Genomic DNA, 26938 nt, shown 5'->3' on the forward strand with positions numbered 1-26938 from the left:
AGAAAGGGAAAAGGGCCGTGAAGCTTTGCAGAGGGAGAGGGGGTGGACGGTTGGGCCTGACATTAAACTCTTATAAATAAGGATGTTTTCAATCTATTGGGCCCCAAATACTCAAATTTTCATGGGCCGGATGGAATCACCGCATGAGCCTCCGAGCCTGCTCACATCAGTATAAAACTTTGAAATCATACCTCATATTTTAAACTTTAAACTCTTAATCCGTACTCCATCCTCAATTATATGTATATTAATATGGAAGAATGATCTGTTACTGGATACGACGTGTCGAGAGGGTAATTGGCTCTATCCCCTTGTTGGTCACACAGATCAACATAATTGTTGTCTCCGTAGAATAAATGACGATTCGGTTATTAGTTATCTCTATATTATTTTGTTTGACGTTGACAGCTGAGTGGTGGCTCCGTCAAACAAACTTCTCAATGTGGGGTTGTGCACCAATAAATCACAATAATGACAAAATTGCAATGTTTTTCCAAAAGCATCATAGTAATGCAAAAATCTAATACAGTAACATATATTCTAAAAATTATAATTTCTCATTGCTGGCATGCTTTTGCTACTTATTTTTGAAAAAACGAAGGCCTTCCAAACATGGTGTAATAATAAAATATTTAAAATTTTATACAAAATATTAAAATTTAAATTAGTATGACGATTTTAAAAAAATTATTATTAAAAGACAATATTTAAGCAATAAATAGCAATAAGATTGAAAAATAAATTTTACATAATTTACGTAAAATATCTAATTCTGAATGTATATAATTGTGTCTGTATCTGAATTTATCTGACGGTACATCAGGGACAAAAATCACCCGTCTTTAAGAATTAGTCCGGCAAAGTTCGGAAACCATAAGTAAATAAAAAATAATAATTTAATAAAAAATTACTTCTTTTGTTTTAGTTAAGTGTATTTTTAATATTAAATAATTATATATATATATATATATTAAAAAATAAAACCTAACCTCCTGCTCACCTACTGGGGAATCACACAAAACTCGTGGTTCTGGAGCTTCGAAAAGTACGACCTCTGCCTGCGTACGGATTGGGGTTTGCGTGTCATAAGTTGAATAGCCTTCAAATAGATTAATTCCAAATTAAGTAAATTTATGACCATTAAAGCTATGACCCTTTAATTTCTTTGTCACTAAATATTAAAATCAGAATATCTCCTTTAATATTTGTTAAAATAAATAAAATTATATCAAAATAAAATTATATAATATTTTTTAAATTAAGATATAGAATAATGAAGATAAGAATAAGAAATATTTTAAAATTTTTATTAAATTATTTATTAATTTTTTTAAAATATATTAAGAGACATTTGAGTCATTTTTTTATTTATAAAGTCTAAATAAATTTATCTAAATGAAAAAATAAATATGTAGATAATTTTAAATAAGAAGTCACGTGATTTATTATTAAAAAATTATCAGATAAATTTAATAAAAGTATTTATTTTTAAAATATTTTTTATATTTATTTTTTTAATTTATATCTTAATTAACAAATTATGCTACAAGGAAACGGCTCATTCCGAAATGTTTCCGAAACATTGCTTATTCCAATTTTTTACTCTAGTTATGTGTATTTTTTATAAAAAAAATGTCTATTTTTGCATTTTCATTTCTTGTTAAAAATATTTTTTATTTCTATTTTCGTGTAACTTAATTAACAAACACCAACAAATATAGGGTGAGGCTGCCGTTTTCATATCTTCAACAGAGTTGAGTTGTAAAATCCCAATTGTGGTGGGTCAAAGACTGGAGGATGCTAAAACAGAGGGCATTTTCCCTTCAATTTCCTTGGTTTGTTTTTGTCACGTTTCTTTGAATTAATTGTTTTCCTGATGAATTTGGCAGAGGTCTGAGTCAACTTTATTGCGTCTACAGGCGTCGGCTTGTTTTGTCCACATCTCGTCCCACCCTCACTTCTATTAGAATAAATACAATCGCTTGGATACGATGGGAATTTAGTGGTCCTTAAATTTAGGGAAGGTAAAGTGTCATATCTTGATTGTTCTAATAAAGATTAAAAGTTATTTAAAAATTACTCATGAACATCAATTAATCAAGTAAAATATATTAAATATAATATTAAAAAAATAATTAATTAAGAATTATTTATTAATATTTGAATAATATCTTTTAATCTAATAACATATTCGAATAATCGAGTATCATTTTTAAGTAGTAAAATACATAAAAAGTTAATCAATTGAGAAATATTTTTTAATCAAGTAATATCTATTTTACTTTAGTGATATATTTGAATAATCGAGTAACATTCTTAAGTAGTAAAGTACTTAAAAATTTAATCAACTAAGAGGTTTTTTGTTAATCGAGTAATATTTTTTCTATTTGAGTGACAGATTAATATAATAGAATAATATTTCTAGAGCAATAAGGTAATTAGAAAGTTAATTGACTAAAAGATGTTTGTTAATCGAGTATTGTTTTATTTAGTCAAGTAACCAAATTGAATAGTCGAGTAATGACATCTACCTAATAATCTTCATTTGGTAAAATTATTTAATAATTAAGTAATAAACCACTTTATCGACTAAATGCTAAAACCATTCAAGTAATCTCTAATCTCACTTGAGTAACACTTAACTTTACTTGACTAACAGTTTCAAAAATTTGAAAAATATTGCCATTGGAATTGAAATTAATGCTATAGTAACTGCTTTTAAAGCTATCTAAACAAATGTAAGACAACTTTTTATTGAGTATATGATTGATTTAATTGAGATTACACATACTAACTATATATATATATATATATATCTCAATTGATCATAAAGCTTTTTCTAAAGGAGATGTTGGAGATTGCAGGTCTTCATATTCAAATTCAAGCACCTATAAATACCCAAAAGATGCACGAAATTAAAGTGTTGCTGGTTTGATAGACAAATCCTCTTCAGGAAAATGAAAAAGAAAAGAAAAGAAAGGGAAAGAAAAAGTTGAGCTGAAAGCCTTAATCTCTATTGTTATTATGTTTTCAAGTTTTTCATACCTAGGGAAAGTGGAGAGTTTTTATTGTTTATTATTAATACTCTCTATTTGTTTTCTTAAATCCCTCTTGATCTTTTCTATATTCTTTTGAGGGCTATTTGTTTTGGGAGCTTCCGCTCTATATTTTTTTTCTCTCTCAAAATGTTGTAAGAGTTAGTGCTTAGTAAAAGGCTTGGAAAAGATTATAGTTGAGTCTTGCAAAAGCTACTATAATAGATGATAGTGCTCATCTCTTTAAATAAGCACTAAGTAATGGATTTTCAAAAACCCTTAGTGAGTAGTCAAGGTAGTTAAGTCGAACAACTCTAAATTTTGTGTGCTTGTCTATTTTATTTCTCTTACTTTTGATTTTTAGGTTTTGAGCACTTTTAGTTCATGTTTACAGCATTGATTTCAAAGTTATAAAAAGGCTCCAAATAGTTTTTGTATAAAATTTTTATCAAATCGAGAAAGTTTTGAAACACTCAATTCATCTCCCTCCCCTCTTGGGTGCACACTCTTACATTACTTAACAAGTGGTATTATAGCAGGTACTCTTATTTATTTTTAGCTTAACAATTAGGAGTAATCCATGGCCATCTCAAAAGCTTCAATGTTTAAACAGGCATATCCCATAGATATAGTTCCTTATTTTGATGGTTTGTTTTATGATCATTGAAACAAAATGATTTCTATTTATATGATATTCATTGATCATAAATTATAGAGTATTACTAAAAACGGGTTCGTTTCAAAATTGAAATCAGAATGGAACAAGCATGAAAGAAACTATTGTTCTTTAAATATCAAAGCCATGAATATTTTGCATCATGCTTTATATGAAAATGTTTATGTTAAAATCTCTAAAATTTTAAGTGCTAAAGATATATTATATACTCTTGATTCAATATATCTTTTTGTTCTTGGCAAGATACAACAATGAATTTTTAAGTGCAAGAGACCATCTTGATGATGTGCAAGTGACCCTCAGTCGTGTGACCCTCTTGGTGATGAGGGACCTAATGACGAGAGGTGACTCTCCTAATGACAAAAGAGTCTCCTAAGTGAAAAAAGAGTCCCCTGAGTGACAACATACTTGCAAGGGAGTAAACGGGTTAAGGTAGTGGGTGAGGCCACTTATGGACCCTCTGATACTTAAGTTAGTTTTATCCGAAAGAGAGATTGTAATTTTAACAGTGTAATAAGCATACATGAGTAAGAAGGATAGTTCTCATATTTATAGAGAGGGAAGAGACTGAAAGGTGGAAAGAGACCGACAATTTTTGGTAGGCATCTCGGAGATCAGCATGACTGATTCAATGCACGACACACGTTATCGCATGGCTACAAGCCCGCATAACCATATGGCAAGGTCTCTCGATCATGGCAAGATCAGTCGGTTATGGCAGGGTCACTTGGTCATGGAGATAGCGAGGCACTCGATCATGGTATAAGGTCACTCAATAATGACAATGGCGGGGTACTCGATCATGGAAGGGTCACTTGGTCATTGCAGTAGCAGGGCACTCAACCATGGCAGTGGTAAGCCACTCGATGCGGCACGCGCAGCCGTAAGGCACTCAGTGCCATGCACGTGGCTGTAAGGCATGCATTGTCATGCATGCGACCATGCACACCGAGAGAGTCTCTCGACACTGCGCATGCGGCCGCCCACTAAGATAGTCTCTTGGTGCCACGCGTTTAGCTGCACAGCCTCTTACGCGCATGTCACTTGCATGCTTGTTGCTTGCATGTTGCATCTGTTGCCTTGCGTGCTTGGGCTTCCCTTAGCTTTTTGGTTCATTTTCTTTTATTCTCATGATAGGCTCGCCCCATGCGTCGTGGATCCATTCTATCATACATAGCCTCATTACTTGGGTATAACAATTGCTTCCCACTCTTACCTCTAGGTTTCCCAGTAAGAAGAGTAACTGTCGAGTTATCTTCTCTTAGGGACTTTTTTTTAGGGTTTTTTCTTTAACACTAGCCTTCTCTATTGTCGGAACCTTCCATTCCTCTTCTATTCAACTGGCCGAGGGAGCCCCAAGATGACTAGCGAATTTAAATGCTGAGGGTCCATGTCAGTTGATGAGAACTTGAACTTTGTACTTTTGGTGGGTCTTTGTTTTCTTACTTCTTTTTGTCTTAGATGACGATCCCCAATTCTTGTTCATGTATTTTCTCACTTCAAATGCTAAGTTTTCCTTAGATCATTCTTACGCTTTTGCATTTCAACTTTCTATGCCATTCTCATGCCTCATGCACTTCTAATTCTAGGTTTACGCTTGCTTCCCTATATAACATGTTAATATCTCACATAATATATAAAATCTTGTAGTTTAGCTTTTTGAATTATAAATTGTTTAAAACTTTTACTGCTAACACTTTATTTTTCTTAAAAGAGAGGTATCGTGATGCTTTCCAGTCCTTTGTGAATTATGGACATCTATTATGTTCTATCCCTAATTCCTTATTAATAATGTACTGTAAATCATTCTCGCCCTTCTGCATTTTCAATTTTAATCTGGTGTACTTTGTGCTTTTGACTTTAGGTTACTCTAAATCGTTCTTATGCATCGATCACCTTTGATTCTCGGTTATCCTAAATCATTCTTGTTCTTTTGCATTTTTTATTTTTAATTTGACGTCACCCATTTTGCACTCCTGATGCTAGGCTTTCCCTTTATCACCATGGTGATTCTTAAAAGAAGGGTATCGTGATGCTTCCTAGTCCCTTCTTTTCCCTCTAGCTTGTCTCCTCATTGAAGTCTTTTCCTTTTCCCTTCTTGTCCCTATCTGTGTTTTCTTTGACTATTCACATTACTTTAGCTTGTTATATATACTTGTTGGCTTGAGAAAATAAGTCTACCAACGATGTAGGTCGACCCAAGGCTACGGATTCTTGTAGTGATACCGACATCGTCCCTTAGAGCATCGTAGTGATTTTCCATACCCATTTCTAAATCTTACATTTCCAATGTTGCGTTTCTAAAACAATCAGCATATTGTCTAAGGGATTCTTTGCCTCTTTGTTGGATGTTGAGCAAGTATGTGCAATCCTTCTTTTTGGGGCTATTGAAAATGAAGGCCTTAATGAACTCTGCCCTCAATTGGTTAAAAGAGTAGATGGATCCCTCAACAAGACCATTGAACCAGACACGGGCATGATTTGTTAAGGTTAAAGGAAAAGCCAAACACATGATTGCATTCTCCCATCCATGAAGCAACATCAAGGATTCATAACTCTAAATGTGATCATGAGGGTCGCCCTTACCTGAGTACATAGACAGCTACGACATTTTAAATTTCCTTGGCATAGATCTATCCATTATGCCTGAGGCAATTGGGATCCTTTTTATAGGTTGGTCCTCTAAGGAAGGCAACAACATTTTCTGTTCTAGCACCTCTTTAATCATTTTCCTCATGTCAGTTGTTTCTCGAGCTTTAACCGTTGAAAGGTTATCAATTTCGTTATTTCTTATCGATTAGCCTTTTGGCGATGTTAGGGTAGTATACCTTAATGCTAGATTTAGATGACGTCTAGTGGGTTTGTAATAAATTCATTTGTTGTATCTTTGTATGTATATGGTAAGGTTTATCATCATTCATAAACTCTTCAGTTTGATATATGAATGAGTCCCTAGATCTCCTATTTGAATCTTATTCTTAAGTGTTAAAGAATATGTTATGAGATTCTTTGGTGATAGGATTTTTTAAATGATTCTTGGTCCTTAGATTAATCGGATGGGGTCACTAATTAGTAGAGTATGGACTAACACAGAGTTTATTATCTTGATTAGTATGAGTTACTGATGGTGTGGGTGGTGAGTCACATACTATATGACATGGGGATGTCTCTAGTAAACTCGTGGGTGGTTTTTGGAGAACAATGCATTAAATGTGACGCTGATGATTGACTACATGGCATTGTGGATAATGGTCATGTCGTTTAGTTGAGATAGTATAACTGATCCTTAAACTTGAATTGACATAGTTGTTTTATGTATTGGTGTGCGAGATTTGCTAATGGGTCAAAGCATCCAATTTCAAAGTGGAGAGGTTCATCTATGTAGTTCTGTATTGTTGGTATATGGCGGCAGGTGTTCAGGGATAAGATTTGTCACCCTCGTTGTTAAGATTAGGTGAACATCCTATGTGGTTTACTGTTAGTGTAACAAGACAGTCTCTGTTCAAGACAGATTGATTATCAGGAAAGGTGTTTCCTAATGTGTCATATAGTTATACTAATAAGATCTAACATATAGTTATTGAGTTTGTGAGTCTATCATTTCATGACTCTTGCTCAGTCAGGACATTAGGTGATAGAAGGATTATAGCACACTGTAATTGTCAATTGTAATAGGTTCACTCGAAGTGAGACTTCATTGTCTTCTATATTGTCCTAAAGAGCTGTTAGGCGTTTCTCAAGAACTCTCAGATTATCACCAAAATATGGGGAGATTCTTGTGATAGGTCAAAGTGTTGATTGGTGCTAAACGAGTTTTGAGGCTATCTATTTTCTAGTGGACAGTGAATCTAAAAAGTCACACACCATATACTATTCTATCTAGTATCAGCATCATGTACCCATTATGTCTCAGATGTGTCATTAAGTGTTAATGACACCAGTGCATTAATTGTTGGCGTACTAGAGCACTAATAGTCGATTGCCTCATGTTTGGGAGTCAACTACCTCGATAGTCGACTCGTAGTATATGTGAGTTAACTCTCGGTGCTGTCTTAGCCTGCATTAGTGCGCTTCACGTGACACAAAATTGAAGGGTGAGAATGAGGCAACCAGCTGAAGCAATTTGGATGTAAAAAGCAAATTGTGAACAACAGAAACTACTTGGCTTTTGCTCTTATGTAATTCCTCTGCTTCTTTTATTTTTTTCTACGTCTATCTTAGGAAATTAATTAGGCATGAGTGTCACGTGTTGATTAACACACAAGTGTTGGTGCTACGGAATCCTCAGGCTACCATGGGAAAAGGTGAACAAAGTGATACCAGATAGCATTCTAGGTGTGGATAGACTATGACCACCACAACTTGAGGTGGATACGATCTTGATATAGAAATAGTTCTGTATCCAACCTGACATTGGACATCAGGAATTTATTTATTGTATTTCATATGATGAAATAAGGTGTTACTTAAATATCTAAGCTATGTATGGTGTGTGTATTTATTGCTTTTGCTATGTATATCTAATGCTCATAATTTTTTTTAATTTTACCCACACCACCATACGTGTAATCCTTTAGGCGAACCTCGATCTTCATCTATGGATGTGCTCACCATAGTTTCTTGGTGTTTCCCTTTTCGAGGGCTTCATTTATCATATCTCAATATTTAGTGGTCCTTCTCTCTTTTCTCAACTTGGAAATTGGTAAGAAGGGGAAGTTCGAGGATGCGTCCTTCAAGAGGGAGAGGACCATGATTGAGTCTCCAAGGTGGCTTCCTAATAAAAGTTATCTTCTAGCACCCCTTGTAGAGTCCCTTGCAGGGGAACTAATCCAAGCAAGAATTTTCTTAAAGTGAGAGGCAATGTAGCATAAGGGACCATGTTTTAAAATAGCCTTGCCAATTCTCAAATTGCTTACATTCCCTCCGCATGTTGTTGTTGCAGGGCTTTGTATTTTACCTAGGGGACCATTGAATGAATAGGTTCAAATGAGCAAGAGGGATGAGCCTCCCAGAAGACATGGCTGAGGGTGTCTCATGAGACTTGGAGATGACTCTCCCACAAAACATGGAGGTGACTCTCTCGCGAGTCTTGAGTCTCTTGCAAAGGTGGGTTAGTCATAGTGTCTAGAAAGGTCTATTAGTTGCTCCCTATGATAGCCATCACAAACTAGTCTCATGACTTTTTATGAGTCTCGTGACTTTTTGATCTATTTTCCACAGACAATGTCAATTGTTATTGTTAAGATACAATAATAAATTTTTAAGTGCGGGAAACCATCTTGATGATGTGCGAGTGACCCTCAATCATGTGACCCTCTTGGTGATGAGGGACTTGATGATGAGAGGTGATTCCCTTGATGATGAGAGAGTCTCCTAAGTGACAAGAGACCTATAAGGGAGAAAATTGGTTAATAGCTCGGGTAAGGTCTCTCGCGAACTCTCTGATGCTTAAGTTAGTCTTGGCTTAAAAAGAAATTGTAGTTTCAGTGGTATAGTGAGCATATCCAAGCGACAAGGATGGCTTTCCTGTTATAGAGAGGGAGGAGACTGATAGGTGGTCAGAGACCCCACAATTTTCGGTAAGCATGTCGGAGGTCGGCTTAATAGTTTCAATGTGCGGCACGGGCTGTTGCATGGTAGCGTGACCGTAGGTTCACATGATCACACAGCAAGGTCTCTTCGTTATGGCAGTGGCGGGGCACTCGGTCATGGTAGTGGCAAGGCACTTGGTGCTATACGCTTGGTCATTTGGTCACGTTGCCTCTTGCATACCTATTGCCTGAGTGCTACACTTGTTCTCTTGTGTGCTTGGGCTTCCCTTAACTTTTTGGCCCATTTTCTTTCTATTCTCATGATGGGCTCACCCTATGCATCGTGGTTCCATTGTATCAGATTTATCCTCATTATTTGGGCATAATACTTTTTAATGAAAATTTTAAGAATGTTTATGAAGGTATGCAGTGTGAAGATCATTCAAATCATTAACAAATAGAGGAGAAAAAAGATAGCTCTTGTGAAGGCATAGACTTAAATATGTGCTTAAAGGAAAGTGAAGAAGACGAGGTACCTTTACTTATACATCTGGTTGTGATATTAATAGTGATCATAAGCATATTACATTAAATGATGATATTGAAACTCATGATGCACTTTCACATGAAAAATTGATAAATGATTTTAATGAGCTAAATGTTAAATTTGAAAATATTTTTTTTAGAAAACAAAAGTTTTCAAAATCAATTGCATTTATTAACAAAAGAGTTGGAAGTTTTAAGAAATGAAAATGAATCTTTAGTAGCTTTCAACAAAGTATTTTTAAAAAAAAAGTTTCATGATGATCAATCTAATTCTTGTGAAAATTTTTCACATGAAAACTCTGACTTAAAAGTACAATCTGTAAAATATAAAGAAAAATATAAATCGAAAACACATTTCTTGAAGACACAAAGTTATAATCCTTTTCATAAGAAAGTTTATTATTGTAGTAAATTAGGCCACATTGAATATATAACTATCCTTTTAAAAAGAAATCATATTCTGGACCTAAAATGGTAGGGGTTCATAAGGTACTAAACCATTTAATGATTATCATACTAACATCCAAGGACCCAAAAAGAAATGGGTTCCAAAATGTCCTCCTAAAGATTTATACGTGTAGAATCCAAGAAGATAGTTTTGAAAAGAAAGGAAAGAAGTCTCAAGAAAAGGTTGTCAATCTAAAAAAAGAAAAAATTATTGTCACTCAAACACAACCTAAAAAAGACATTCATTGGTGGAAAGTAAATAATGTTAATCCAAGGGGAAGACATGATCCACAATGCCTTGCAAAGAATCATCTATGGTCGAATCACACTCAAGAATGACAAGGAAGTGGACACCTCCAAAGTCATAGCAAGGGCTACAATGTATACTAGCATTATATAAAGGTAGAGTATGGTTGAGGTATACTTATTTTTGTAATGTTATGGTACTTTATTTAATAGTAATATACAATAGCATATGCTAATTGGCAATCGTTCATTTTGACTGTTCTTAAAAATTAAGCCATTAGCAAAAATGCAATGATCTCTTGATTTCTCAATGTTGTTTTCAAAATGTACATTCTCTTGGATAAATTAAATGAGAAATCAAGTTATAGCCAAAAAATTCACTTATATTTTCATGCACTAGTGCTACTCTCATAAGGTATTAACTTGTAGTATATATTGTGGGGGAGCATTCAAATAATTTTCAAAATCATGAAATGATTTTTATTGTACTTAAACTATTTGTATATAACTTACATTTGTTCATTCCTTTGACATGTTAGATTTTATTGAAATTTGATGAATTCTTCTAGCTAGGTGCAAGAAAGTTAATTGAGTAATATGAATCATTACTCAAGTAACTCAAACATTTAATCAAGTATCATAATGTATTAATTACTACAATAGCACTAACACTTTTGTTGTTGCTCGAATACAAGAATTATATTTATATGTCCTAGGAAACAACTTGGTAGAGCTCCGATGAGAAGGTAAGGAATAAGGTTTGTGACAACAAGGGGGGTTAACAAGTGACTAACTGGAATGTGACTCGATCCGTTGTTTGGGACAACAGGTTCCTCAGGGTGAAGCTTGATCCGTTATTCGAGAGCAAAGAGGATGCCCTGAGTCTTCAGATGGCTTAGGGAGTGTTCGAGAGCCTCGATGACTAGGGTCTTCAACTGACAAGTGTTCGGATGACTTGGTTGTGAAAGAAGTCTCCGGATGGGTCTGTAACACATGAACACAGTTAAAAAGTATGTAGGGAGCTCCCTCATGCGAGCCCTCTGATGCATACTACAAGTCAAGTGATGTCGTGGAACATAATGAAATATGTATGTATGTATGCTGTGTGAGGCTTCGGGTGAGTCTTTGGATGGGAGTCTCTGGATGGGTAGTCTCCTGATGGGTTTGGTGTTAAACTTGGGTTGAGTCTTAGGGTACTAGATCTAGGCCCTCCCTCCTTAAATGGCACGAACCTGGGGGTATTTATAGGCACTGATGGTCGGGTCCATGTGACACGTGGTATGTTGGTATGGCTCGGATGGCCTAAAGGTGCCTTCAAGGATGAAATGCCTCGAAAAGTATCCTTTCGATGGGTTTCTCTAAAGACTCTTCGGAGTCATCGGGTGGCTTAAGCCTAGAAGACTCTTTGGACTAGTCTTGTGCTTAGATGAGCTTAAGGGCTTGACTGACCTAGAAACTCTTTAAAGTATCCAAAAAACTTTTGCCCAAAAGACTCTTCGATGTCATTCGATCGGGTCTTCAGCCTTCTTGAATACTTCTTGAATTTTTTGAATTTTTGACCCACAACAACTTTTTCAGAAAATAAAACAGAAAACATGAAGCACGAAAGATCAAATCTATTGAAGTGTTTTGTGTAGAGGTTGTGTTACGGAAAAATTACAAAACAAAGGGTTAGTGCAAAACCAAAATCGAACCAGATTTAACTGAAATTAAGAACACGAAGAACAGTAAGGGAAAAACTCCCTGTTAAATTGTTCAAGGCTTATACCTAGTGTTTGTTCATTACTTTGGTAATGCCAACGAATAAAGACCACAAAGCCACAAAGAATCCCCCAAACTGTAAGCCCAGAAAACTCCTAACACCTTTAAGTCGAACAGAAACAAAGCACTCTCTCCCCCGAATGATCAAAGTCACACATAGTAGGTAACCACAAAGGTAGATTGGTCACAAAGAGAGTGGGTTAAAAGCACAAAGTCAAGAGAGAAAAGCTTACCGAGAAAGGATAATCGAAACCCCCTAAATAAGGCGCACCCATCATCAACAAATCGGCCAAGATTAACAAGGAAAAATGCGGCCTTTCAACATGGAAAGAAGCATTTGACATGATGGAAATAGAGCCATGGAAGATCAGCCACAAAAGGAAACCACGAAGCAAATAATCAGCTAAGCAAGGAAATATGGGGAAGGATCGATCGGCCGCCACCTAGGGACAAGAAAAGGAAACAAGTTCCATTTTATATTGAGGGCCTAGGGCAAGAGAGTAATGGGCTAAGGAAGTGGGCTTCTCTCATTTGAGCAAATGGGCTGAGGCCATTTCTTCTCTAAAGTGGGATTAGAGCTTGTGGCCCGACTTCTAAAATGGGCTGCCTAAAAGTGGTAACAGACTTGGGTTCTTTAATTTCGAGCCGAAGCCTATGATGATAAAATCTATCCAATAAAATCGTCACAACATTGAGCCTTATTCGAAAACATAAACTAACGGGATGGTGAGACAAATTATAGGCAAAATAATTTACATAAATGGGGTAGATTACACAAGAGATCGAGTTTAGCAAAATGACCAAATTTCCTACACACTTAAATGGCATAAAAGTCCCTCAAATAAAAAAATTTAATAATACACCTCTTTTCCTTTACTGCCTTCACAATTGAATATGCGAATACGACAATTGACTACCTTCATGGTTTGAAAACAACCTGGCTTGTCTTCAACCCCGTCTCACCGGCAGTAGCCAGTTATAATGGTCATCATCGATATGTGTATATATATATATATATATTATAGATATATGCTAAAGTGACACTTGTTAACGTGGCAAAAATTATTGGAGTGGCAAACACCTCAGCAAGCATGTCAAAATTTAATGATTTTTCTAATAAAAAGTTAACGACTTAAAACTAAACAAAATTGAAGTTTAAAACGAGTATTGATAAAATTAAAAGTTGAGCTTGAAATTGAAACAAACATAAAAATTGTTAAAGAGTTTTTTCTTTTCTACAAATTGGCCTAAATATTATATGTTGTATGTGTATATTCAGAGACGAATTCAAATGAGAGTTAGACTAGAGTTTAATCCGCGTCAATCTCTCTCGATATATATATATATATATAAATACACATATATCGTAATGTATATATATATATATATGTATGTGTGTGCGCACATATTGATGATGCAATTAATTATGCCCACCAAGAAAGACCCAAATTCACTTGAGGTGTCAGCATCGTTGATTAACCTCCTAGGTGTTAAAATTAGAGAGGGCAATGAAACTACTTAGGGGCAACCTCAAAAGGGTATTTTGATGCTTAAGCTAGAGTCAAGATCCCTATTAAAAATGTTAGGGAAGGGAGAAAGAACACACAAACAAAAAACAAATGACTAAACGTCATGATAAAGAGGGTTTCCTTCTTTCATGGCTTGAGGTTTTACACGACAACATCATCTTTCTTTCAAGTGATGGAGGATGATTGCCTTGTCAGCTAATCTCCCCTATCTTCTAGGTCAGTTAGAATGACTGCTTGAAATAGTGGTGTTGGTTGCTTTTTGAGCCTTGTGGCACCAAACAATTGTGCTGCAATAATTATGCCTTGATTGGCTATTCGCTTTGTTCTGCCACTAATATGCCTTCTCAGAGCCCATTGGTTGTAAGAGAGCCCGTGTTATTCCTTCTTAAGGATGCTCATCAGGTGTTGCCATGTGTGGGGGTGACTCATTCGCTAGGGGGTTACTTACTTCACCCATATCTCTGTCTAGCCCTTACATTAAAAAAAAAAAGAAAATAGAAATTGAATTGGTAACTTACTTTTTACTTTTAAAATAAAATATTTTTGTTATTGAACTAAATTTTTCCATCACCCAAATACCACAAGATAAATAAATCATTTTTTAAAATAATTAATAGAGCCTGCCTTAATAGCAATAGGTTGTAGGACCAACTTCTAATTGATGGGAAGTGTGAAAAGAATGTGTTTCGACGAAAGAGACACTTAAAAAGAAGACTTAGAGAATCATATTGTTCCAAACCACATCATTCTTTAGGAGAAAAGTCAAATCACATGGGATGCAAATTTAGACTTTCTTGTTCCTATAAATTTGCCTTAATCTTCGTTAGAGTACCTAAATTACGTAATAATCTTGAAACGTATGGCATGCTATGGGACTACCTCTAACTGTTATTATAATACCTAATATCACCCTTTTCCCAAGAATACCATTGCACCAATTGGTATTTTCATTAGTATTAAACTATGATTAAAAAATATATATTGGTATTTTCATTAGCATTGCACTAATTGGTAACAATATATATTAGGTTAGTTAGAATGATTACTTATCTTTTCACTATTTCTGACATCGTCAACATTGGCAACCATTGTTGGTCGTCAATCATCTCTTCTCTCATCTTTTCTTTCTCTCATCTTTCCATTCCCATGTGATAAATTGTTGGTGTAATCTAGGTTTATCTTCTAACCCAGATTCAATATCTCAAATTGGTCTTCAATTGAAGATTCTTGGTTAGTCTTCAAACGAACCCAAATTCAAACCTAAAATCATAGTGATGATGTGTGTAGATAGAATGACATCATGGTGGTGGAAACTAGCTAACAAAGGAGTCCAGATCTGCTATCCCAATTTGGTGTCCCCTTCCCTGTCCAGCTAATCAAAAATAGTCACATCACTCATTATCAAATAGTAATTTTTGTAAAAATATTATAAAATCAAATAAAAAAATTATAAATGATATATATGTTGGTTATATATATATTATTATTTGATTTTATAATTTTTTTGTTTAATTTTATAATATTTTTACAAAAATTACTATTTGATGATGAGTGATGTGGCTGTTTTTGATTCGCTAGATAGGGAAGGGGACACCAAATTGGGACAGCAGATCTAGACTCCTAACAAAGATGGTGTTGACTGCGGAGATGGCATCATGGTAGCAAAGTGGTGTTATTTTCTCTCTTAATCTTTTTTCAAACTAGTGCTTTAAATACTTTAATCTTTTTTCAAACTAGTGCTTTAAATACTTTCTTGACAGAAAAATTTATGAGATAATTATAAGATAAAATTAGTATAATAAAACTTATCCTTTTTTATTAAAAAGAAGCTTTTAATGAAGTAAGAAAATTGATTTCAAGACATTGTAAAAAAAAAAAAAAAAACTTTGCTGAAAGAAGAATGGAAGAGTTGAAATGAAAGAACGAAAGAATTCAACACACAACAAATTTATAGTGATTCGACTCTAACTAGCTTACTCTACTCACTTGACTCCTCATCAAGGATTTAACAACTCACTTTGCTTTTCCAGACTTAACTATAACATTTCTTTTCACATGTGTATCTATAACCTCTGCTTTTAACAGATTAAGAAAACTTATCCTTTCTGATTAAAAAGAAGCTTTTAATGAAGTAAGAAAATTGATTTCAAGATGTTGTAAAAAAAAAAAAAAACTTTACTGAAAAAATAATGGAAGAGTTGAAATGAAAGAAGGAAAGAATTCAACACACAACAAATTTATAGTGGTTCGACTCCAACCAGTTTACTCCACTCCCTTAACTCCTCGTCAAGGATTTAACAATTCACTTAACTTTTCCAAACTTAACTATAACCTTAGTTTTTCACAGATGTATCTATAATCTCCGCTTTTAATAGACTCAGCAATAACTAATATAGTCGATTTTTAAAAGTTCAATTGAAACCACTACCTTTTACAGGATCAGGCATAACCTCTTTCCTTTTCAAAAGATCGAGTGCAATCTCTTGCCTTTTAGGGGATCAAGTGTAACCACATCAAGATAGAAGAAAGATTACAAGATGCAGCACTTGAGAAGCTTTTACAAAGATGAAGTACAAATGATAATATTTGCTTCTTATAAGAAAAAGAGAGATAGAAATAATATATAAAATGTAAGTTCTCTTTTTAGAATGGAGGATGGAAGCTTAAAGAAATTCTTTGGCTCAAGTCAATTAAAAGGATTCAAGAAAGAGAGTTTTCTTCTTCATCTTCATTTCTATTTATAGTTGTTGTCAAAAGGATGAGAAATCTGCAAGGACGGCTTTTTTTTTCATAAAATAATCATTAAAATATTCAAATATCATGTCTAATAATTTATGAAATATTTAGAACTTTTCTGAAGTCTAAACGGTCCAATATGTGCCTTAAAAGCAAGTGCAACGACTAGTTTAATGGCTATAAAATTTAAGTTCAGCAGCCATTCACTTGACTAACTCAGGCTTTCACTCGACTAATAAAATTATATACTCGATTATATAAGCTTATACTCGAGTATATTTTGTTATCATTCTATTATACTTTAGATATTCAAATAAGCCTATCAGATACTCGAGTAAGCTCTTCAGCAACTTAATTAAACTTGAAATATAAAGAGTTTGCATATCATGCTCGACTATGACTTACTAATAGTCCATTACTCATCAAAATACACTTGATTACTCATGAAAATACTCGATTAAACTCTCATAACCATAATTGCTCAATTATGGAATCAACATACTCGACTAATGCAAGAATATAGTCAATTATGCACAACTCTTAGTAGATAAACAAGGTATAACACTTAGCTATCACATGAATCACTTGATTACTTTTGAAATAGTCGAAACCTTGCAATAAATACTCGATTAACATGAGCATTCACTCGAGTGACATTCAAACATACTTGAATTACTCTAACCCTCACTCGATTATCATTCAAACAATATATATTGTTTTGAATAACATCAAAACACTTTTCTTGACAACTACATCAAAATGAGGAACATAAATATTTAGATATAAAACACAAGTTTCTCATCAACATCACAAACATTTAACTTAAAAATAAAGGTCAATTTTCTCAACATATAAACCTTAAGCTTAAACAAACACAAGTGGTTTTCGTGAAAGTTGGATAAATCTAACTTTCCAAATACATCAACTTGGTTATATAAAAAACCCTTATAGCAGTCAAGATAATGAGATATTCTTAAGCACGTGGCTTTGAGAACAAGTTGAGAACACTATATGTTGCTCAACTACAAACTTCTTTTCTGTAGGATTTAAATAAGAGTCTATCTACTAGACTCATGCATTAATACACAACATCAAGATATAGCATGCATAAAGACATTTACTTTGTGAATCATAATCACATGAAACATTCATAAGTCAAGTAACTTATATTTTACTTGACTGAAATAAAGAACAATTCACATCATTAACATAAAAATACTCTAACTTGATCATAATAAAAACTCATTTACTTATTAAGATAAGAACACATATCAAGATGCTCTAATTCTGCTCTAATTCTAGCATCATGATTTATCAATCATTCACAAGAACACATATACACTCAACAAAGCATACATGATTTTTCAAAGCAAGAGTACACATGAACTTTGCAAAGCATATATGAATCTTTATTCTAAAAACTCAATATACACATACCAATAATGCATACTTTGAGTAATTTTAGAAGAATAGAGACCTTAGGATTTTATTACTCAAATGCATGAACTTAAAAATGAGCAACACTAGAAAATATTACTTGGAACACACATAGAATTTAAGTTCTTTCTAGAACTAAATGCTTCAAGATAGAACCATTTAAATGCATCTTCATACTTACTCAAGTGATTAACCATTACTCGACTATCAGTCTGAGAAGATAGATTTTTAGCAGCTTAACCAAATAATGTCTAAAATCAATAATCCTATAGATACTTGAAACCAAGCATCAAACATTCACAGACTCAAATCTTCTTCAATCTTAGAACATTGAGAGACTTATCAAATAGATAACTTAGGCTCTATAAAATAGAACTTAGGATTACAGCCTAAGCAAATGCATATACCCAAAAGTAAAGATGATTGATACTAAACCATCAACAAAAACACACTATTCTTAGACTTGAGTAATACTTTTCAAATAATTTGAGTGCCTAAGATATTTTTTAACCGCAAACTTACTCTAAGTGTCATGAAGATATATAACATTTATCCATGACATTAGTGCATTAGGATACTAGCATATCCCTTGAAAACTTAGAGCAATATATTAATATATCAAATATAGAGACAAATTAATAAGAATAAAAACAAGATAAATCACAAATATAAAACATGGTAAGGTTATTAGTATAACCTTAATATAAAGGATAAAACAATTTAATTCTATAAATCAAATCTCAAGAACCATTCTTGAGAATATGATCATCAACATCAAAATTTGTTGTGTAACACATAAACATCAAATATACAATACTCTTAAACTTTGAGTAATGCTGCCATATTGTAATATCTCACATCGAGTGATAGGAATGATCAGAACAACTTACCTTGATAGGTCTATATAAACTTTCTAAGGGTTACCCATCCTTAAGGTTCCCTAGCTCAAGCACGCTTAATCCGAGAGTTCTTTGCTTATATTCAACCCGAAAAGTATCCAGTTAGTATTATTTTTTTCTTTACTTATCCACGATATATACTACTCTTCTATGAGCTCTTGGGGTATTACATTCTCCCCCCTTGAGTACATGACGTTTTTGTCATGCTACTTTACAACTGGTCCCAAATTTTCTCCCTTTTGGAGGTTGTCATCCTAAAAGCCTACCGGGAGTCGCTCCTTGTTCAAGCCCTCAAGCCTTGACACCACTCCTCACCCTCGTTGGACCGCATTCTCCAAGGGTCGGCTCTGATACCACTTGTAACATTTCGCATCGAGCAATAAGAAGGATCGAAACAACTTACCTTGATGGGCCTATGCGAACATCCCAGAAGTCACTCATCCTTAAACTTCTCCAACTCAAACGCACTTAACCCGAGATTTTTTTGCCTATATTTAGCTCAAAAGGTATCTAACTAGTGATATTTCTTTCCTTACTTATCCTCGATATATATTACTCTTCCTATGTTCTTGATGTATTACACATATAAAACACAAGCACTTATGTAAGATCTTTAGGATGGCCCCCAAAGAAAGGTATAAAAAATATATCAATAAAATATATTAAAAGATAAAATAAAATATATGGCTAAAATTTTACCACATATGAGAACATTATTAAGGTTCATTGACTAAGGTAACCTCAACGTACACCCTATTAAATCTCAAATTAACAAATGCTTAACAAATATTCTAAATAAGTTTATGAAAAAAGTTTTGGCCACAAATACAGTCATCATCAAAACATACATAGATCATGAACTAAACAGAATCTAAGTTCAAAGAAGGTTCAAACTTGGAAGGTTCGCTTGCTGCTAATGCCAGTGACTTATGTTTTTTGTTTAAAATTTTTTAGTATAATTACGGTGAAAAGAGAGGCATTTTAGGAATTTAAAAAAATTAACAGTTAAGGGGGTAAGTGTGTTATTTTTGAAAACACATAAATTGTGGATATAATTTAGACAAACTAAAACACTTTACCTAAAACAAAAATAAATAAAAATACTTTTTTTCTTTACACTCTCCTTTTTCTAATTTTGTCTCTCCCAAATTATTGGGACGAATAAAATTGAAATAGTTGAATATTTTTGTTGACTTTATTAACTTTAATAAATATAATAAAAGTTCAATTTAGCTGTACTTAACAAAATATTAGGTTTCTATTAGAGGACATTAATTATCATTTGTTGTTTAATATTCTTCTATTCTACTAATTAATTTTCATATCTCCCAAAGAAGGAAAACCTATTTTATATTATTTTTAATAAAACAAGGAAAAATATTTAAATTGTATTTCACCTTTTCATTCTATTCCATTAATATTTCTCTCCCAAAGAGAGGCTTATGGTGTGGCAAATGAACTTTCAGGAGGTTTATGATATCTTCTCTTCAATGGTATGTTAAGATTTAAAATTATAATCGCAAATGAGTCGAGTTGTTTGTGAACAACTCAGCGTTTAACTCAATAAGAGATCGTTTGTGTTTGACTTGTAATATAAATAAATAGAGGTTGAACTCTAATTTGGAGCTCGACTCATAAACGAGTCGAGTTTGAGTAAAACAAAACTCAACTCGATTCGACTCGCAAACAAGCTAGTGAATAGACTCGTAAAATAATTTTTTTTATTATTTTTTTAATATTTTATTATTTATCTTTGTATTTGTGATAAGAATGTTTATATTTATTTAAGCAATGTTACAGTATTTATTTTAGAAATTTATGCATATATTTATTATTTTTTTGTTATTTAAAAAATAATTTTTAATAACTTTAATTAACAAAAAAATGGTTTCTAATGAACTTCAACTTTATCGTCAGAAACTTATTTATTATGTTAAATGAGTTAACTTAAGCTCAAATTAATTTAACATGGTAAATGAGTTTTTAGTGATCGAAACTCAAATTTGAGCGTATTTTAAGATTAAATCAAGTTCAAGCTCACTAAAACAAGTCAAACTTTTGCCCAACAAAACTTGACTCGAATCTATTACAATTCTATTCAAAACATGCATGGTTGTCGTTCAAAGTTCTCCAGAGTTGGCAAAAAAATTGTAAAAGAATCAATTTTGTAGCCTTCAAATCATACATGAGAAAAGTGAGATGGAAGTTGGGAAATTTTTACTCTACCTTTTGCATGGATAAATATAGAGAAAATTAATTTAATTTTATCTGGCTTTTCCATCTATCTGTGTGTTCGCGTCATATATTATTATTATTATTATGTATTTATTATTTCACTTTTGAGTAATGAAGGCTATATTATAAAATAGGTTAACAAAGAATTTTCTCTAAAAATATAGATTAAGTGATTGGGTGAGCAATATGACGGTGTCAATTTGATAGATTACGAGTTCGATTTTTGTTTTGCGCAAAAATTAAAGGCCCAATCTATAATTTATCTTTTTTGACATAATTGGAGCACAAATATTGAAGATCATGTAAAAAAGTCATCTCAGGTAAATAAAGAATTTGATTCTTTACCCATAAAGTGAAATGAAATTTAAAAGATAAAGGGAAAAAGAATTTGATTCTTTGCCACTAAAACGTAATGAAATTTAAACCTTCAGATAACAAGGACGAACAAGAAGAAGAGAATGAAACGCATTTTCTTTTCTTTTCTTTTCTTTTTGAAAAAAGTGGTATTAATAATAACACGTTGCAGCCATGCAATTTCCATTTTGCTGCTTTGTTTGACTCCAATCTCTCAGCAATCGGTTGAACCGTATCTCTCTCTCTCTCTCTCTCTCTGCTTCGCAAACAATTTTTCAAATCAAATTCACAAACTGCATCATCCAATAAACAACTCCTGTTCTCTCTCTCTCTCTCTCTCTAAATATATATATATATATATACATCTGTAAAAGTCTGACTTTGGATCCGGAGAATCTTCCCATCAGAATACAAATTCAAAACTCCAGCTGCATAGGAGAGAAAACAGGGTTCCAGTGGATTCATTCACCGGAGGAAGAATCTTCAGAGGTATGGTTTGGGGCCGTGGAGAAGACAAAATGGTAATCCAAAACGGCCGCGGCGGCGGATCACTCGATACTGGCCACGCCCGTCTGCAAGAGCTCGGCTACAAGCAAGAACTCAAGCGCGATCTCTCGTAAAAAAAAACCCCATTCCTTTCTCGATTTTTAGTTCAATGCTTGCTTGATACTGGATTTTGAGCCGTGGGTCGCTCTTTGAATTTTCAGGGTCGTTTCGAATTTCGCGTTCTCGTTTTCGATCATTTCGGTGCTTACTGGAATAACCACGCTATACAACACGGGGCTCAACTATGGCGGACCGGTGGTTTTGGTTTATGGGTGGCTGATTGCGGGTACCTTCACGATGTTTGTCGGAATGTCTATGGCGGAGATTTGTTCTTCTTACCCAACTTCTGGGGGGCTCTATTACTGGAGCGCCAAACTTGCTGGCCCAAGTTGGGCGCCTTTTGCCTCGTGGATCACTGGCTGGTAATCATCTAATCAAAATTCATGTTTTCGCTTTTGTCTTTGATTATTGAACAAAAAATGGGATGTTTTGTAGGGACCATTTTGTTTTTGTTTTTGGTCTTGGTCTTGATTTGTATTGGAAGTTCAAGTTGTGAAATCGCTTCTTTGAAAAAAGTTAAGAGAAGATTGTATTCAGATATGGTCGCCCTCCTTAACTTTGCAGAACATGAAGTCTCGTGCACCAGAAACACTCATGTTATCAAAATGTAACTGTCATAATTTTTCTGAGGTGCAAACAAGGCTTTGCCCAAAGGGGTGAAATTTGGCTTGCTTTTTATGTTAAAAGCAAGTCAAGGGGACAAGGGGTGAATTGCTTACTTTTTTATGTTAAACGCAAGTCAACGGGTAACGTGCACATTTCACCCCTCAACAAACCTTGTCGACAGCTTGTAGTCAGCAAAATTTTCATTTCCCTATTAAAATAGGTGCATACCTATTGATCTTAGCTTGTTATGTGATTGATCTTAGCTTCTTGACTTGCCAAGCTCGAATTGTTCGTGAGCAGGAAGGTTCTAGCTGGCTCATGATTTTATTTATTCCAGTGACAGTTCTCCCTAAATCCCGCATGGTTAAGATCAAATGCATGATCCGGGTCCAGGACAAATACACTCTAGAAGACTGCATTAATAGATTAAGAATTATAAATTTAATTCCTCCATATATTTAATGAATTGATCAGCGACTAAAATAACCATGGCGTATGAAGGACAGAGAATATGATAAATCCATTGTTTCCCATAGAAATATATCAACTTGTGTAATTGAAAATTGTTTTTTATTTCATTTTATGCAATTGGTTGAATTTTCTGCTAGGCTTTTACTTGATGCTAGCTTAATCCTGTTTAAGAGACCCTGGAAATAAGCTTCCCTCATTTCATTCGTTCCAGAGCATTGGATTTGCTTAATATGCTGCGAACTTGTACGAGAAATTATATGAGGGGGGACCAGTGGTGGTAGGTGAGAGGCAGGAATGGCAATGGACAGGATGCACTTTTCCCCGTACCCTTACCCATATCCCGTTCTTAATACCCGGTCCTGTACTCATGTCCATTACATACATACATTGTATCTGTGGTTCTTTTGAATACAACTATGTTGAGCATGGAAATGAATCTGTAAAATTAACTCTGTTCTGAAATAGTTTCTGCTGTTTTTACATGTACTTTTCTTCAAGCAACAAGGCATGCTTTCTGTATAATGCTAACAAAATTTTGTATACAAGACTATTAAACTTCTTGTAACACATCCTGTGGTGATCTCAAACTCAAAGATTATATGTTTTATTTGCAGGTTCAACGTAGTTGGTCAGGTACCTCTCTAGAATTTTCCCACTGCAAAGCTTCAAAGCCTTCAGTATCAACTTTGATGCAGCTGTTTCTTTGCCATTTACGTCTAGCATTGGTCCTAATGACTGGATTTACTTTCTGTGCAGTGGGCTGTAACAACCAGCGTAGATTTCTCACTAGCGCAGCTGATTGAGGTGATTATTCTGCTTAGTACAGGTGGAAAAAATGGCGGTGGCTATCAGGCTTCTAAGTATGTTGTTATTTGCATACATGGTGGAATTTTACTCCTACATGCCATCATAAACTGCCTTCCAATCTCATTGTTGTCTTTAATTGGACAGCTTGCTGCAGCTTGGAATTTTGTAGGTGTGAACATGTCTTAGCCCTATTATAGCTTCTTTTTTTCTTGCTACATGTTCACGGACCTTCAATGAATTTTTTATTTTTGTGGGTATTTTAGGTGTCTTTATTCTTATGATCATCGTACCTATTGTCGCAAAGGAAAGAGCTAGCGCTAAGTTTGTCTTCACTTACTTCAACGCTGATAACGGTGAAGGCATCAGCAGTAAAGTGTACATATTTGCTCTGGGACTCTTAATGAGCCAATATACAATTACTGGGTTTGATGCTTCTGCCCACATGGTAAGTTCTATTCTCCAGTCTATTTCCATCTTAAATATGCTCTGTGTTGATTTGTCTTGAGAAATTTCTCGATCTTTATGAGTTTCTTTTTATTGTTCTAATCATTGCTCAAGCAAAAGGATGTTGTTTAGAGTGTAAAGCCGTTGGAATTATTATACTAAATTAGATTTTATGGATAAATCTTTGGTTACCAAAACTTGAAAGATACCATTTTTCAGCAATGAGATGCAGAAATGATGTAAGGGAAAACATTTTTCAGGTGGTCTGCTAGGAGAAAGCATTTTCATCGTAATACTGTTACTATATTATCTTTGTTTAAGACTTCAATTATACGATCTTTTTTTCTTTTTTTAAATTTACAAACTAAAAACCAAGCCAACGTTCCCGGTAAACTTTTGCTTTCAGACAGAGGAAACTAAAGAGGCTGACAAGAATGGACCGAAGGGAATAATTAGTGCCATTGGCATATCTATAATTGTTGGATGGGGTTACCTACTAGGTATCACCTTTGCAGTGACCAGCATACCATACCTTCTGAGCGAGGATAATGATGCTGGTGGTTATGCCATCGCCGAAGTATTTTACCTAGCTTTCAAAAGCAGATATGGCAGTGGTGCTGGGGGAATTATCTGCTTGGGAGTGGTTGCTATGGCTATATTTTTCTGTGGCATGAGTTCAATTACAAGCAACTCAAGGTAACAACCTGGTTCCTCTTTCCTCATAAGATAAGAATTCCATTGTCAACCTCTAAAGATGCCAGACGTTCGTCCTCAGGATGGCTTACGCGTTCTCAAGGGATGGAGCCATGCCATTCTCATCAGTTTGGCACAAAGTGAACAAGCAGGATGTCCCCTTAAACGCAGTCTGGCTTTCTGCTATAGTAGCATTCTGCATGGCTTTAACGGTATGAGCATCTCAGAATTCATTCTTTTCGAGCTTCCGAAAAACCAGTGAGAATATATTACTATGACAGAGAAATACAGCATAACATAATCTCAACACAAGTATTTCTTCTTTTCTTATTTTGAAGCTGACTCTGTATCTCATTTTCTACAAACCTTTCACAGTCTCTTGTGAGTTTGGTGGCATTTCAAGCGATGGTATCGATAGCAACAATCGGGCTCTACATTGCCTATGCTCTCCCGATCTTCTTCAGGGTGACCCTGGCTCGCAAGTCCTTCGTGCCAGGGCCTTTCAACTTAGGTCGCTACGGGGTTATAGTCGGTTGGGTTTCGGTTCTTTGGGTGGTTACCATATCTGTGCTCTTCTCTTTGCCTGTGTCGTATCCCATTACAGACAAGACTCTGAATTATACACCAGTTGCAGTTGGTGGCCTGTTGATTCTGGTTGTTTCTTCTTGGATCTTATCAGCCAGACACTGGTTTAAAGGCCCCATAACCAATCTAGATAGCTAAGCTGTCTGCCAACAGATTTGTCTAAAGTAAAGTTAGTTTTACCTATTCAAATTTTATACATTCAATGGCCTGTATTTATGTTGCTAATTATGTTTCTTCCTCAATTTTTGTGCTCTGTCAATGGTCTCTCCATTTGCTTCAACATAATAATATGAACATATTTTCAGTAGTACTAAAAATTACTTTGTATAGAAATACATTGTTGTTAAAATCCCGATTTTACGCATACGATTTTACGATTTTACGATTCAAAAACCCCCAAACGATTCAAATCCCATGTAAAATCCAATTTGGGATAAAATCCTATAAAATCTCGATTTTACATGTACGATTTTACGATTTTACGCTTCAGAGATCCCCAAACGATTTTACGATTCAAAGACCTCTATTGATTTAAGTTGTAATTTAGAGGATGCTTTCAACGTCTCAATGTCACATAACATCTGACATTGGAACTTATGCAATGAATTGTTATATTTTGCCTCTAAATTGGAACTTGATTTAACATCGATTACATAAATTCCAATGTCACATAGTATCTAACATTAATTACATAAGTTTCAATTTACTTGATTTAAATTATAATTTTTACTTGATTTAACATTGATTGTATAAGTAAATCAAGACAAACAAGTAATTAATTAATGGACCACCCAACCCCAAATTGGGATATTACTTGATTTAATCAATGTTAAATCAAGAAAAAATTACAATCTAAATCTAATGGAAGATATTGGAAGCATCCTCTAAAGAATTTTAAGCTATATTTTACCTCTAAATTACCTATATTTTGCCTCTAAATTGCCTATACCAACCTGCTAGTTTTTGAGCTATATTTGGGAAGTATCATTTTTTGAATTATAATAAGGAATAATCAAGTTATTAAATAATATTAATTTATTTTTTACAAAATTATATTATTATAAACATATATTTACAAAAATTAAAGGGTATTTTTAATTATCTCTAAAATCTTACGATTTTACGATTCGATTTTACGATCCGATTTTATGGACCCTTTGTCGATCCCACTTAAAATCCCGATTTTAACAACCTAGGAAATATATGATAATAGCAAGGGCAAGTTACACTCAAAACCTCTGAGCTTTTACTGAATTATAGTGTGTACTCCCCCTCATTTTTTAAAATTACACTA

General features: G+C 34.0%; 1 protein-coding gene across 1 annotated transcript; it reads left to right on the forward strand.

Moving 5' to 3' along the window:
* The first annotated feature begins 21648 nt into the window (after window positions 1-21648).
* On the forward strand, window positions 21649-25886 carry LOC127805738 (amino-acid permease BAT1 homolog). The gene is made up of 8 exons (XM_052342493.1): window positions 21649-22048; window positions 22140-22400; window positions 23730-23748; window positions 23872-24091; window positions 24186-24367; window positions 24773-25062; window positions 25142-25271; window positions 25435-25886. Exons 1-8 carry the CDS (start codon window positions 21924-21926, stop codon window positions 25780-25782), a joined length of 1575 nt encoding a protein of 524 aa, XP_052198453.1. The 5' UTR covers window positions 21649-21923; the 3' UTR covers window positions 25783-25886.
* Window positions 25887-26938: the final 1052 nt, after the last annotated feature.

Source organism: Diospyros lotus, chromosome 7 (genome assembly GCF_014633365.1).
Source record: "Diospyros lotus cultivar Yz01 chromosome 7, ASM1463336v1, whole genome shotgun sequence".
NCBI lineage: Eukaryota > Viridiplantae > Streptophyta > Magnoliopsida > Ericales > Ebenaceae > Diospyros > Diospyros lotus.

Coding starts and splice junctions, on each gene's coding strand:
- LOC127805738 (XM_052342493.1), top strand. CDS start 21,924: ATGGTTTGGGGCCGTGGAGAAGACAAAATGGTAATCCAAAACGGCCGC. Junction 22,049..22,139: donor GAACTCAAGCGCGATCTCTC/GTAAAAAAAAAC, acceptor TTGAATTTTCAG/GGTCGTTTCGAATTTCGCGT. Junction 24,368..24,772: donor TTGATGCTTCTGCCCACATG/GTAAGTTCTATT, acceptor TTTTGCTTTCAG/ACAGAGGAAACTAAAGAGGC.